General features: G+C 35.5%; 1 protein-coding gene across 3 annotated transcripts in view; it reads left to right on the top strand.

The window, feature by feature from the left end:
* LOC142341765 (uncharacterized) overlaps positions 1-14621 on the top strand; it is a 110286-nt gene extending 95665 nt beyond the window's left edge. For 2 of the 3 annotated variants that reach the window (XM_075392980.1, XM_075392981.1), the window contains exons 11-16: positions 931-1054; positions 10576-10629; positions 11369-11947; positions 12641-12740; positions 13077-13296; positions 13597-14621. In XM_075392980.1, coding sequence (XP_075249095.1) covers positions 931-1054; positions 10576-10629; positions 11369-11947; positions 12641-12740; positions 13077-13296; positions 13597-13937 — 1418 coding nt within the window. In that variant the 3' untranslated portion in view covers positions 13938-14621. The remainder of the gene's footprint in view (positions 1-930; positions 1055-10575; positions 10630-11368; positions 11948-12640; positions 12741-13076; positions 13297-13596) is intronic. The other variant, XM_075392982.1, reaches the window with a different exon arrangement.
* Positions 14622-15571: the final 950 nt, after the last annotated feature.

The raw sequence follows: 15571 nt of genomic DNA, 5'->3' as shown, positions 1-15571 counted from the left end.
TTTTTAATATCACAAGTTTAAGCAATTTTTTTTAATCAAAGCTTGCAATTTTGCCATTTTTTAGGTTTTTCAGGCCTCAAGAGCCACGGAATTTCCTTTAGGGTTGAATAATATTTTACTGCATAGTTTATAGATGTAATGGAATGTTCTTCAAGATTTTAATATCACTAATTTAATCAATTTAAAATATTTGCAATTTTTTCATGTTTTTGAATTTTTTTTTCCTGCAACAGAGGCCCTGGGACCTCCTCCAAGGTTTGACAATAAGGTGCTGCATAGTTTCTAGAGTTAATGGGATGGTGGTCAACATTTTTTATGACTCCAGCTTTAGTAATTTGTGGATAAAATTTAAACTTTTCAAATTTTTGGAAAATTTTTATGTTGCAAGTGTACGGATCTTTATGAGCCTGTGAAACTGTTTCAGGCTTGAAACATGGATACCGGATAGTCTCTTGAGACAATGAAATGGTTCCTAAGATGTTAATGTCTTGAATTTTAGCAAGATTTTGTTAAAATTTGTAAATTTGTCCAAAATTTTTCAATATTTTGTCTCGCAGATGGGTTACTTGACAGTAACCCATCAGTAACCCCTGTCTCTGTGTTGATGCAGCACTTCAGCTGATGTTATGTAGCGTAATGTCATCATCTCTGATCCTCATGATCAATGAGTCATAGTTGAAATTTTTTTATCATAAATGATCTAACAGGCACTTTTTAGGAAACCATTGTTAATTGCTCTCAAAAGCAAATTGTAGCAAATATATTAATCCTGTTTGTCTTTTATGCAATTTTTCGCTTGGCCAATTTTTAGTCTGACCCATTTGACTTTCGTCTTCAGAAACGGGATAAAGAGGTAGTGCCCTGAGGTCACTAAACCGTGACTAGCTGTGACGTTAGTCGGTTATGTTTTTAATTTGACTTTTTATTCAGGGACTGGTCGGAAGAACTCGAGTGGGCCTACCGTGTCGTACCAACTTGGATCTTCGAACCTGAAAGCTGGCTTACCTCCCCCGCACGCTGGCAGAGGACACAGGAAGAGCAAGAGTGTAGGAGGGTTAGTCATCATTACATTGCATTTTCTATTCGTCGGCAACGGACCGACTTCATATGTTCTTCGCTCTTCCGCTTTGAATTGTCTAGATATTCGATACCAATCATTATCGCCCAACGTTTACATATTCGTAAGAGCTCGCACGGGCAAACCAGGCAAGGAACTAGTAGTTATTTATAGACGCCGTCAGCCTCTCAACGGCTCTTATTGAGGCGCTCTCCTTTTACAATTCAAAGAATTTGAATTTTACTGGGGCGCTGTCTTTTTTATGACTCGAAGAGTCTTTATGGTTATCTGTTTTTACGACTCGAAGAGGAGAATTGGCGCAGCGTCTTTTTTGATCGGTAATTTTGTTGGATTGTATTTGAAACAGGAAGTGAAATGCGTGAAAACAAAACGTTTTGGTCAAATCGCTGGAGAGCAGAAAGAAGAGAGAGTGCTTTTCTGTTCATACTATATTTTTTTGAGAGAGCGAGAAAAATACGTGTGAAAAAAATTTTCGTTAAGCGATCGATTTTTTTATCACGTGCGGCATTTTCAAAGCAGTTTTTTAGTTTAAACTCCCAATTTTTCTGTCAAGGAAGTTTGCATCGTTTACGCAAAATAGCAATAGTGCATTTGAAAGCTTTTAGGCATCGGAATCAGAAAATGATGTTTTAGATCCAATTTTGAGCTATTTGCCATTTACGCTTTTTCAAAGTGAACGCTTTTTTTTTAAGCAGTTTTGGTAATCTTCAAATTTTTATATCATTTGGGGAGTTCTGTGGGTCAAACTAGCTGCTTTAATTGTTTTGGGTGGCTTTCGATGTAACTGTTATTGATTTTGAGTGTTTTTTGAAGATAATTGAGTGTTTTTTTAAACTTTTTTTGCGCATTTTAAGTTTATTGCTATAGTTTTTCTTGTTCAATTTTTTTAAAAAGCTATTTTAGATTTTGCTCCTAAAAGGTGCTATTGATGTTAAGAGAGGGCACTTTTAGGTTCACAGTTAGGTTTATTATTAGTTGGGCTATTCAATTTTCTACTCCGAGTTGTTTCCGGAAGTCTTCTGGCTGTTTTTTTGGATAAGTGAGCGAGCAAGAAAACCGGAGGTTCATGGAGTGAATAAAATTTGAGTTTTTTCGTTGAAAAAATTTAATGAGCGGAGAAAAGAGAGTGTGGTTCCTATGTTCATTCCTTCTTTTAAAACAATGACAGATGTATTTGAAGAAATTTTCGCTTATCGAGCAAATTTTTTTAATCAAGTGCGGCTTTTTCAAGCTGTTTTTTTTTTTTGAAAATTCTATGTTTAAATGGTTATCTCAGACTAAAGTTTTTAATATTAGGTTATTTTGATGGTGTTTCAGATATTTGTGGTAATTGAAGTGAGTTTTCGCTAACTTGAAGGTTTTGCAACAAATTCTCCGGTTTCAAGGTTATTTTAGATTTTTTGGTCCATTATTGTCTTTTATTATTTTTACTTGTAACGGAATGTAAGCTAAATCTTCACGAGAAGTTTTTATGGCAAAAGAAATACGGGTTTTTTGGCACCAAGCATTTTTTTTGAATTTTGACAAGATATTGAGAATAATTGTTAGTTTTTGTTGCTAAAATTTCTATTATTTACTAAAATTTTTATTTCTAAAATTTTTATTATTTAATAAAATTTTTATTATTTCTTACAGTTTTATGCTTTATTTCAATATTAGAGGAGTTTTGTGCTTATTTTGGCTTGTCCCAGTTTGTGTGAGCAATGAAGTTGTCTCGATTACTTGAAATACTGCTCTTTGTATTTGTACTTAGACAAATTGAAGAAGTGTTTGATTTTTTTGTTTAAATTGCTTTTTAGTTCAATTTTCTTTTCTAATTCAAATAAGATAGTCTCCTCTCATTCTAATTTTTAATCATAGTGAGAAATTGGTGTTTGAACAAAAATTCGCTTTCTTTCTAGTGGTTTTTTGTTTACATGCGGCATTTTTTCGATTTTCTGTTTTTTCGGTATTTTTTAAATTTTTTGTAAATGGTTTTCCCAATCCTGTCATAGTCCAATCTAGGTCAAGTTTTCTAGTTTAGTTCATGAAACTTTTTTGAATTGTAGATCAGGACTTGTCCTGCTATGTTTTTTTTTAATTCGCTTTACCTTTTGATCGCGTTTTTCGTTTTACATAAGTCACGATTTGCGTGTTTGGCTGACGTTTAAGCTATTCACTACATTGCGTAATTAAATGCGTGTAAATATTTCAACTGAATAGATAACTTTTTTCACGCATTTAATAGCGCAATGTAGTGAATACAGACAAGGTCAAAAGAGCAAAATCAAAAACGGAATAAGCCGATAATGCCAGGTCATTGAGTCATAGAGCATTAGGCTATCAAAGATCATGAGAGTGATTGCGTGCTGACGTCACTTTTTAAGCTTAAAGTTTTCAGTTTAGAAGCTGAATTAAGTATAGCTTTGGAATGTAACTGAAACTGCGCGCCAAATTAGAATACTTTTTGACACAGAAAAAAAAACAAAAGATATCAGTCAATTTCTCTCTGCTTTTTTCTTCTGTTTCAATCCCGATGTGCATCAAGCGCGTCAACGGAGGCTATTTTCCAGCAATTTGCTGGCTATGTTATTTACTATGTGCCAAAGTAAATGCGTATGAAAAAAAGATGAACTTTCGTCGAAAGACATACTTATTACTGAATTGCCACTTATTATAAACAGGTTAAGCCGGGCCTAGTATATGTTAAAATATAGTTCTGCTAAGCCAAGGCTCATATATGGTTGCTGAGCTCGAATTGCCTAACGTTTCGCAGATTTATATTTTAACCTGTTGAACAACACAGTCTCGTCGTTTCTAGAGGCAAATCAATGAATATGAATGTAAAATTGAGTTATGATCTACTTGGAATTGAGTCCCAATGCTTGAAATATTCAATCAAATTGATTGTAGGGCCAATTGTGATGTTCAAGGTTTCTTGAGCGGTGGTTTTACACATTTGAACAAAAGAAATTTATAAGTTCTTTTCCAAAAAGCTTGCTTTAAGCCGTCTAAGGATTTTTAATATAAGTTTATTCAAAGTTTTTTTTATATTTTTACCCCACTATAGTTTAGTTTTAAATGTGAACGCAAGTGTAAACATTTCGACAAAGCGTTGGAAACCTAGCAATTAGTGGTATAGCTCAGCTGAATTGTTGCTTTTCGTTGCAGCTCATAAAGCCAATGCTTTTAGGTATTCGAAGTAAAATTTTAAACTTCAATTTAAAATATGAGTTTGGCCCTGCCGCGTAATTGCACTTTGAATAAAGAAAGATGCCACTTTGTATCTTATTTGCTTTCCCATAAGTTTTCTAGCAATTAATTAGCTCTGCTGGTCTTTTCACTTTTTTTGTCCGATAAATTTGCATCTGAACGATTTGACGTCTTGACCGACGTCCTTATTCACAATTTTAAGCTGTTGAACTTAATTACAGAGAGGTCATTTCTAAAAGTCAGATCAAATGCTTCAATTCGTTTTATATTTCTTACTAAAACACTGCAGTGATCTTTAGTAGACATCGTAACGTTACTTGAAGCCTGTTGATGAAATCGTAACCCCCTATGAAAGATACAATATAACCCCTATCCCTTGTGAGCATTTTGTCCGACGTTATGTTTTTCTTTGTATAATTAATAGCCGCCCTCATCTTCTCAGCCGGCTATTATAGCGCTCCTATTTTTTTTACAATTCAAAGAATTTGATTACAATTCAAAGAATTTGAATTGTGTTGGGGCGCTGTGTTTTCTTTTAAGATGTGTTCACACATTTTTCAATGACTTTGATCTTTCAAAACGGGATAAACAGGTAAAGCCCAGCGGGCATTAAGTTTCATTAGAGGCCCAAAGTGGGCTTTAGTAGTCCTTCAAGTGCTTAGAGTGGTGCAGCTGCTGGGATGGCCTTAATTCAAGGTCAAAAAGGTCATTTTTAGGAGTTTTTGGGCTCAAAATGGTGCAATTTTTCCATGTTTTTTGTGATTTTTTGAGTTTTTTGTTTGATTAGTTCTAGGTTGAAGTTTTTAAAAGTTGACGAAGGCCTTTTGCGAGACAAAATTACTTGTTATGACCATTTTATGAGCTATATGTTTTGGTACTACAAACACAAACACGCAAAATGATACTAATTTTTCATATTTCTTTCAAGTTTTTTGAAAATTTTTGTCAGTTTTTGAGTTTCTCCTGGTTCAGGGACCAGGGATTCTCCTTAAGGGTTTGATATTAGGGCATTGAATAGTTTCTAGTAACAATGGATTGGTTTTCAACATTTAAATGTCTCGAATTTCAGCAGTTTTTTTTGATAAAATCTGCAAATTTTTTTTAAGGTTTTCTAAAGTTTTTTCTGTCGGTTTCTGATTTTTCCATTCTCAAGAGCCAGAAAACCTATTCCACGGTCTGATAAAAGTTACTGCATTATTTTTAGTTTCAATGGATTTGTTTTTCAAAAATTTAACCCTCGGAATTTTAGAATTTTTTTGGTAAAATTTGCAATTTTTTTCATGTTTTTGCAAAATATTTGTCTTTTATTCGTTTTTCTTGTCTCAGTAACCAGGTAACCTCATCGAGAGTTTGATAACATGTTATTAATTACTTGCTTGGGGGCATTTGAGTGGCTTTCAACACTTTAATAGAACGAATTTCTATTTTTTGAATTTTTCTATTTCTAAAAACTATTGCCTATCGATCTTTGAGTCAATGAATTTTTAAGGCTTGAAATTGGGTAACTGAATAGCCTCTAGAGACAGGGAAATGATTCTGAAGATATTAATATCACGGTTTTTAGCAACATTTCATTAAAGTTTGCAATTGATTTCATTTCTTTTAAAATTTTTTGGTCATTTTCAAGTTAATCGATTTTCAAGGGCCAATGAATTTTTTTGGGGTCTTGCAGATATAATACTGGACCGATTTCAGAAACAAAAATTGGTTTTGAACATATTTTTGAAATATGTATATTTAAATGGATCGAATTTTGCCTTAGGGGTAAAAGCTTAAGAGTTTTGGCAATTAGTATATTTTTGTTTACCTTGTTTGATTTCTTTAGTTTCTAAATTTTTTAATGATTTTGTTTGTGTTTCGGCTGGCATTGTTCAGTTGATCTCCTGGTCAGGTAGAGTACTTCTATTTTTTCATTCATTTCTTTGAATTGTATTTCAGGACTTGTCCTGCTATGTTTTTTTACTTCGTCGAATTTTTTTTTCGCTTTACCATTTTCCCGCTTTTTCGACATTTTGCGTGAAATCTTTTTGACTTCTGTAGGCTAGTTTCTCTTTTCTCTCATTCTGCTTAAAGTGAATTTGAACATCAGTTGCTCAGCAAAGCAATTCAAATTGAACAGAGTCAGTATAAAAAGTTGAAGTCAGAAATAGAAATGGGATAAACCCATAAAGCCTAATTTTAGATGCCCGCTATTTGAACGTCGTTCCTATAAGTCTTAGTTACCATCTCTTATGCTTATTGGTATTGATGGTAGACCCTGTGGCCTCTCTCTAAGAAACAGAAGTATGTTCAACTACGAAATGCCATCAAAATAAATCGGACTTAAAAAAATGTTTTTGTACAAAAATCTTTTTTTTTTCAATATCTTCTATTCTTTCAATCCCAATCATGCTTATTGGAATCAACGGCGACTATTTTGCGGCAATCTGCGGGGTATGTTTTATTTTTATTTAATTATAGAACGGCTGAGCGAAGATAGGGCAAATCAATACGGCTTTAACGAAATTGATGTGAAGTTCATTCTTACTTTACAAAGCTCTTTCTTATCGTTTCCTCTTTCCGTCGGCCCTGTTGGAGCATCTGCTAGTGTTTTTTTCTGACGCAAAGTGATAGCTGAAGCTATGGTCTTTCTTGTGTCTTTTTCATTGTAGTTTTGTTCTCTCCGTCAGTATTTTTTTGCGATTTTTCTATCAGGCTTCAAAATTAATATAAGAGAGCAGTTCTGTTGAATTACTTATGTCGCTGAGGAACTGAAATGAATGCAGGACGCTTGCGAAACTCGAGCATGGGAATTTGCTATCGGCTTGATCATGCAATTTGTTTTATAGCTGTGAAGTTGTAAGCTGAGCCTAGCCAGATTGTGGTGCTCCTCGTTTTTTACAATTCAAAGAATTTGAATTGTATTGTTGAGTTGTCTTTTTTAAAAATTGGGTCACCTTTTTTCTTGTCAGTGAAAAGTCAAATTGTAGTAGTGATTTTAATCACGCTGGAGCAGTAAGCGGAGAGAAAAGCGAGTAATTTGAGTCGTGAGTTTTTCAAATTGGTTTTTGTTTTCTCTCGAAGAGAAGCAATTATTGTAAACGTGTGTGTGTGTTTTCATGCAAAATTTTCGCTTTGCCGTTTTTTGACTTTTCCAGTGACTTTTACGCCCTTGACTTTCTGCGTTTTGCGTGATCTAAAATTTTCTCTCTCTTCACAATTTCAAGCAGCTGAACTCCAACCTGCAGTTTGTTACTACAAGTCAAATGATAAGTGCACCTAAACTGTTGCCATTTTTTCACTTTAAATTTTAATGGTGGTATATTTTAACCTCTAATGAGGATATTTGGAGCCCCTAGTGAATTTTTTTATTTTTAGTCCCATTCAGGCTAGCCCCACCCCGACTGAAGCAGGCTGCAACTGATTAGAGCTCCCAATAGTCGTTCGAGAGCAATTCTTTGGACTTGAGTTGGTTATGAAGTAAGAAAACGTGATTTTTCTTACTTCATAGCCAAAAAAATGTTTAAATAGATTTTATGATTTTTGAGAGTTTCTTTTCAAACAATGCAATTTGATTTTTTGCTGTTTTCTCTTCATTGTCTACACGAGATATTTTGAAGCGCGACTTTTGTGTTCTTATAAGTTGCTGTTGTTTAGAACCTTCAAAAGGCAACTAATGGTTTTTCATGACTTCATAAATTAAGTAAATTTTGGATTGTTTGTTTTTGCAGTAATTTTAATAGTCGCCTTCAACCTCTCAACTGTATTTGTTTTGGCGCTCTCCTATGTTATGTACTTGTAAACGTGTGTCTTCTTGATGCAAAATTTTTGCCGGACCGTTTTGTTCTAGACATTCTTTTGTTTTCACGCTTGATTTCTCGATTTATGCGTGGTCTAGATTATGAGATGAGCTCTTTTTCGGAAATTGAGCCTGTTGCTAAAAAACGGATTGTAAGATTAGCAATTAGAAGGAAGTTTTTTGAACCCATAATAATTGTCTAGGCTATAGCCTCTCTATTAAATTGCCCCACATGTCATTCGAGAGCAATTTGTCCGACGTTATTGGATTGATAATGTAGATAATGTTGGAATGAACAATTTTACATTCGAATTAATTGTTTCCGCGTAGTTCGTCTGCTCATCTCATAAGGATCAGGAAATATTACGGCTATTTTGCCAGTTGGGTATTTGGCGCTGGAAACAAAATTAATTGGGAGTTCTACTATCATTTGACTTTTTGGTTTAAGTTTTTTATTGGTCAGATTATTTAGCGTTTAAACAAATTTTTCCAGGTCTTTTACAGTATTTTTTGCCTAAACGATGCCGATTTTGCAGACATAAACATTAAATGTTTTAGTGAGTGTTGCATTTGGTGCAATTTTTTTTGAAAGTATTTAAATGTTTATGAGTTCTGTCAACTGTTTTTGGTAGCTTAAAGGTCTGCTTTTATTTTACCTTACTTTAACGGTTTAGATTTTGAGTTTATGATATCATTCGTTTATTTAAACAAAATTTGTTAATTTTTTTGATCATGTCTACTTATGGTTTGAAAGGCGGGAGTAGATTTTTACAGATTTCCTCTTGTTGATCTTTAATCATGATAATTGTTTCAGTATGCTTATCACCAAATATTACAGTTTAATTGCTATTTTTGCTATTAATATTTACCATAGGATTACTCTGTTTTGGTTTTTGCCTCTCTATCAAAAATTTGTATTTCTATTAGACATATGCTTTAAAAGTTTCTTTAGAGGGCTATAAAATGAAGCAGAGGGGAGCCGATGTGGTCATGCAATAGTGTAGTGGTTAAAAACGAAATAGTGACTATAGAGTTCCTCCAATTTATTCTTCTCAACGGGAGAGTCATGTTTTCTTTAGATGAGAACCGAGAAATTTTTTACTCTTGCAAATTGAGCACAGTCAGATTAGTGAAATCTCTAGGAGCCAGCTAACCACAGCAGCACAAATCCGAAGCTCTATGTACCCTAAAAATATCAACTTTTTTACTGCTTTAACTTTTTAAAAACAAGATCATTCGATTTTCTAAAATATCAATTCTAAATCAATAATGACTTTTTTGATGGCCCCATAGACCAGTCGAAAAATGAACCATTAAAGCAAAAAACTGCGGGAACCACTGTAATAATGGAGGTTTTCAAAAATGAACTCTAAGGGCAGAAAAGAGTTGGAATCCCCGTATTTAATAAAATTATGGAAGTAAAACACTTAGATTTGTTCGCCAATGGTTTTGTTTTATCTTCAAAGGATTTGTCAAAATGTCATTTAGCTTTACAGATGTTATTTTTTTGCTCAACTATGACCATATGTGCCCGGGGTTGAAAAATTCGTTTAACATCGTTTTTCAGTTTGAAAAAAATGCGAACGCAACTGCTCTTAAATTTCGGGTAAATTTTTCTCCTATTTTTAATTTTTAAAAAATTGATAGCTGAGAGTAGCAATTTTTGACCTTCTCTTTCTTTCGCCATTTTTGTTGCGACTTGTGATATAATGCATACTGCAAATTAGCTTTTAGTCAATCATGCATGCAACTGATTGACTGAGTTCTACGCGTGACGTGATTTTTCACGTTTATAGGAGCCATCTTGTGTTCATTCCGGTGAATAGTTGAATTACCTGACTCTCAAAATGACTTCTCCTCTATCTCTAATTGGATTTTTCTTACCTTAATCGGAGATATGAAGGTCGAATTAGAATCTCTCTAATTGAAGCTCATTTAAGGGTTGTTTTACATTACGCAAGTCTAAATCTATTGCAAACAACTCTACGGAGAACAATCGATTTTCTAAGGCTTTTGTTAGTTCTTATTCTTTTCATCGGTATCTCGAGAGTGAAGGTCTACGAAGATATCCTTTCGAAGGGAAAACACTGCACTTTGAGGTACTTTTGCTGAAATTTTTTTGTTTCCAGTAGAATTGGTAGCATTCCACCTCTGGTTACCAGACATGCTGATAGCTCGGCATTTACCAAAATAAGTAACTTCTTGTTGATCTTTAATTCTGAAATGTTTAAATTTATGTATTGCGGATAAATCCTTCTGCGCAGTTCTGAAATCATCCAGCTACGTTGCGTTTCTCCGTTATTTCTCTTTTTTGTAAACTTAACATTTGATTGGAGGAGGGTCAAACGCCATCGCAAATTTCCAAATTCTTGAATTGTATTTCATTTGTTGCATGTCATGTTTTTTCCGGCAATTTACCTGCTGTTTGTTTGCTAGGTTTTAGCCTACGCGACTCATCAATGTTTTGCGTGTACAGCAGTTTTTTTATAATGAAGTGCGCTTGTATAAGTCCATGTGTTAATTTTAGCGTCGTTTCTACAAACTGGCTGCCGCTGTTTCCCTCATGTGTGAGGGGACTGGAGTAGGTGTTCATTTCTATCCAATCAACTATTCAACCAATCATCTATTTTATCACTCATGGCTTGCTAATTGCTCTCAAACGAACAAGATTTTGTAATTGTATTCTCTAAATGGATCTTGTTTACCAGCGTTTTTTTTTCATCAGATAAATTTAGATTTTGAAGCGTGATTGAATAGTTTTTCTGAAACTCTGAGCTAGGAAATAATTTCAAGCAGTGCCCCACCAAAATTTTGATCACGTGGGTTAATAATTATATCTAAATTGGTAGGGCACTTATTTTGCCGACCCTTTTTGTTCCACAGTGTTTATTTGCTTAACTAAAATTAGATGGCGTTTGAGAGCAATTCCTCCACTGTCAGTCCAGTCGGTGATATTACATTACCTCTAGAAGCCTCAGATCAATTTGGTTTTACCTATTGATTCCATGTATTGTGAAGACCTATTGATTCATAGTCACCGTTCTAGAGCTTGGAACTTGAAACTTCATGACGCTTTTGCCTCAATTTTGAACAAACTTGGATCAATTTAGTCTCAATTTTGTGAAGACTTCAATATTCAAAAGGCTACTGGTAAAAATATAATTTCAATGGGGATCAAATGGTTAATAGCTTCTGACCATATCCGAACCAAGTGTCCAAGTTTTTCATGTTTTAATGCTGTGTTTGCGGAAGTTATTTGAGTTTTAAATTAATTGGTCAGTTTTTCATGCTGAGGAGGTTATTTATTGTTGTTTATTTAGTTCTCAAAGCGTTGCCTATAGTATATCAACTGCCACAAATATACTCGACGACCCCCAGAGCAGTCGCTTACCCCCACCAGGTCCAGAATTCATCTCAAAATTGGAACCACCAGAAACACCTCCCTATGGGGGATCGACTTCTCAACACCCGCCACCACACCCGCAGTCACAGGCGAACGGTGTGAACAAACTCACATCTTCAGTTGTGAAAACTTTGTCTCCGCTCTTCACCTCCCCCGCGGTATCATCAGGAAACGCATCTTCAGGAAAATTTAACCATAGACGCGAAAAGTCGCATTCGTTCTCAGAAGAATGGTTGTTACTATCGTCGACGGATTTCAACGATAATGATGTAACAACCAGCTCGAGTAGCCGGAAAGAACACGACAATGACGATGATGATGATGAAGATAGAGATTTGGAAGATAGTCGGTCGGATGTGCTGTTCGGCTCTATAAATGGGTTGAGAAAAGCGGCAGTTGTGAGTACAAGGTCCACTGATGGCATAAACTACAACTCCACCTATTTTCCAGCTCTGAGAAGTCCGCATTTACTGGAACAACGTCTGAGGGAACAATGGTAAGTTTATTAATTGCTCTCAAACGATGTTTGTAGCAATTATTTATTGCTCTCAAACGAAGATTGTAGCAATTCTAGTAGTCCTGTTAGTCTTTTTATGCAATTCTTCGCTTGACCGATTTTTCGTCTGACCCATGTGACTCTTCCTCGTCAAAAACGGGATAAATAGGTAGCTCCAAGCGGTCATTAAGTTCTCTTAGAGCCTTTCAGCTCACTAGTCTCCAAGTATGCGATTCACAGAATGCAAGTATGCGCTCTCCTCACGCCCCTTCAATAAACTAAAGCTAGTCTCACTGAAACCGTAGCTAGCTAATGACGAAGCCACCGCTCGCCGGTCGTTTGAGAGCAATTCGCCCGAAGTTAGTCGGTTATGTTTTTATATGTATAGCGGTATAAAGCAACGGATATTGTTGTATCAGTATGCTTCCATTGTTTGCCTCTAGAATACACTCGTTAGTCGCCGAGATTTTTACATTCACTGGGCGACAATGCATGAGTTTTTGTATTTGTATCAGTAGATGGTTTTCAAGCGAAGTAATCTGTGATCACATAACGGAACAAAAGTTTTGCACCAAAATTTGCAGGGTCTGACCTATGAACGCATTTCTTTCAAGTGTGTTCGTGGACGGAGATAGTTTATTGTGCGGTAAATATTGTGGTGCCAAATCATGTAAAGGTCTTCGGTCGTTTCAGTGGACTGCTTCCAACTTCAGATAATCAGCAGGCGAACGTTGTCAAGTACTCAGGATCTCTAAAGAAGAAACTGGTCCAGAACAAAGGCAAGCGTAGTAGGGTTAGTATCAGTTTGTTTGAATAACTCAAATCTAATGGTAGTTGTCTAAGAATAGATTCGATATTTTAGGAAATTTCTCCTTTTTACATCGACCGTTTTACTTTGTTAAATCTATGCAGCATTATTTGATGGTATAGATGCGCTGACAAACGCTGTTAAAACTAAAGAAAGGCTATTGGAATTGCAATAATCAAATGTTGAAAAATTCGTAACTCCGATTACTTCGGTGCCTTCTTTTCGCGAATGGTCACTATTTTGATAACCATTTTGATTCTGCCCAGATGGTGGCTTTTCAATGTGCATTCTCTACTAACAGCGAAGTTTGAATGAATTTAGATAAGCTACTGGAAGAAGTGTTGGGTGTCTCTGAACGAGAACGGGACTTTGGCTTTCTTCCCTCATAAGACGCTGCACGTTCCTGGGAAAGGGAGTGGAGGTTTTGACGGCAGTGGTCACTACCACAAGATGCCCAGTAAGACGATAGACCTCTCGGTTGATGGGTGGTATGTGAAGAAACACGGAACCCGAAACTTCGTTCTACATTCGGAACTCTTGGGTGAGATATTGTAGTGTCAGCTCAGAACCTCTTATTTACATGCATCTCTTAAGAATCGCACTTTTATATTGCTCGAACAAAGGTTAACGATTCTAGTCACGTTTGTTTTTTAATGCAAACTTTTCGCTTGACCGTTTTCACGTTTCGTGTGACATATCACTCTTGACTTCCTTGATTTTTGCCCCTTGCCTAACCACCCCCCAGTCGTTTAAGAGCAATTCGCGCGACGTTAGTTGGTTATGTTTAATTAAGTGTAGATAATCGAGAGTCCATTAGTTTTACTGAATTCTTACTGTTTAGGCAAAATGTATCGATTTGATGCTGGTGACCATATGGAAAAATGGGCGTCCCATATTGACTCCTGCATGGATTTGATCAAACTGAACGACTCGACAACAGATGACGATCCTATGCTTGTGCCAGGCACAGCTTTGACAGACAACTCACAAACAAACGACAGCACCAGTCTTAATCATGAAAATGATTTGGCTAGTTGTAGTAATGAGTGCATTAATGGAGTTATTACAACGGGAAGTAATAATAATGACGTAAAAACCACATCTAACTGCAATTCAGAATTCGGTAGACAAAATGGGTCGACAGTGCTCAGTGCGACAGATATATGCCTCCTCAAAGGATGACAATAATCGCGTGAACGACAAATAGTTTAAAAAATACATATTTAACAATTGCCGAATATCAAGCTCATTATTGACTCAAAAAGACGGTAATATATAGACTTTACAATGTCTAGCCGAAGTATTCGGAGGGACTACTGGAGCCCCAATTAGACTATTTAGAATATTTATATCCGATTTAGAAGAGAAACCAATATGTTAATTGAATAGTTTATCGGTTTGAATTGAAAAGAGGAGACTTGGCATTGTGAACTAGACGATCAACGAGAAAATTTATTTTAATTTTAACAAAAAATTCGATTTTGGACGGAAAGCAATTAATAACAGATGAAGAAGAAAAGTACTTGAATATTTCGAAAAGTACTTATGAAAACTGTTGATGATGAGAATTTATCTTTATCATATCGGTTTTGGTCCCGTTCAGTAAAAATTTATCTACCTCTAAATTTAGAACATTCTGAATGCAGTAATAGATATTGGGTAGCAGGATTTTAGAAAGAGGTAGAAAGATTTCGCTTATCTTATTTTTATGTTAGTTTTGCACTCTTAGTTTATTATTGTTTATTGTTTAGAATAGTGATTAGCAAGAAGTTATATGGAGTGATTTTGATGGTATCTTGTCAATAATTGGGAATGCTTTTCTATTTTTGTAATATACTTAATTGGAATTAAATACGTTTTCTCTTACTGTTTTTATCGCTCAAGTTTCTAGGTATAGTTTTTTAGGTGTCAGGACAATTTACTGAATGCCATTATACCCAAACTGGGATTTCACCCAATGTCAACTTCAATTTACCCTATTGATAAAATTACCAGAACGACTATTCACCGACTATGTATGTAATTAAATGGCCCGTGGTTTTGTGGTCAGATAACGTATAGCCACCCACCCCAATCATGGCAATTATACCATAATGGGGGCTATAATGGTTGAGACCAGTTTTACGGAGTAAATTTAGCAAGTACTGAATTACGATAGAATATTACATAAAATTACTTTATTTAATGCTCTTTTCGACATGTTTGAACTTGGCTGGAATGTTAGGAAACGAATTTTTAACTTATTTTTACCTCGATGTCGGCTTTGTGTAATCTTTTGCCTGACTGATCTGACTTATTTCACGCATGTCTTTTTCAATTTACGCAAGTTTGTTGGCACTTCAAAAACGCTATGTAACTCAACCGTTTAATTGCTCTCAAATGAAATATAGCAATTATATTAGTCTAGCTTTTTATGTGATTTTTTGCTTGATCTGTTTTTAGTCTGACCCATTTAACTTTTCGTCCTCAAAAACGGTATAAACAGGTAGCGCTCGGAGGGTTTTAATTTCTCTTAGAGCCCCAAGCTTTACTATACTCTATAAATGTGATTCACCAAAATTGTTTTGAGACAATTTCATGTTGTGAAGGGCGGTTCCTAATCTTAATAGTTTGATCCCCCTGAGTCACCCCTCCCCACGCCATCAGCCCTTCTCCCCATTGCGCCCCACACTCCTATTGTCCACCCTCCCGCACCTGTCGATTTGTACCCCCTCTCATCTAGCCTTCGCAATCCCTACCCCCATCGCTTGACCCCCCCCCCACGCACACACACACACACACACACACACACACACATACTCCGGTCACCCACTAAT

The sequence above is a fragment of the Convolutriloba macropyga genome, chromosome 6 (assembly GCF_964194025.1).
Source record: "Convolutriloba macropyga chromosome 6, txConMacr16.3, whole genome shotgun sequence".
Taxonomy (NCBI): domain Eukaryota; kingdom Metazoa; phylum Xenacoelomorpha; order Acoela; family Convolutidae; genus Convolutriloba; species Convolutriloba macropyga.
Note: the sequence above shows the minus strand (reverse complement) of the source record. Positions and strands in the feature narration are given on the sequence as shown.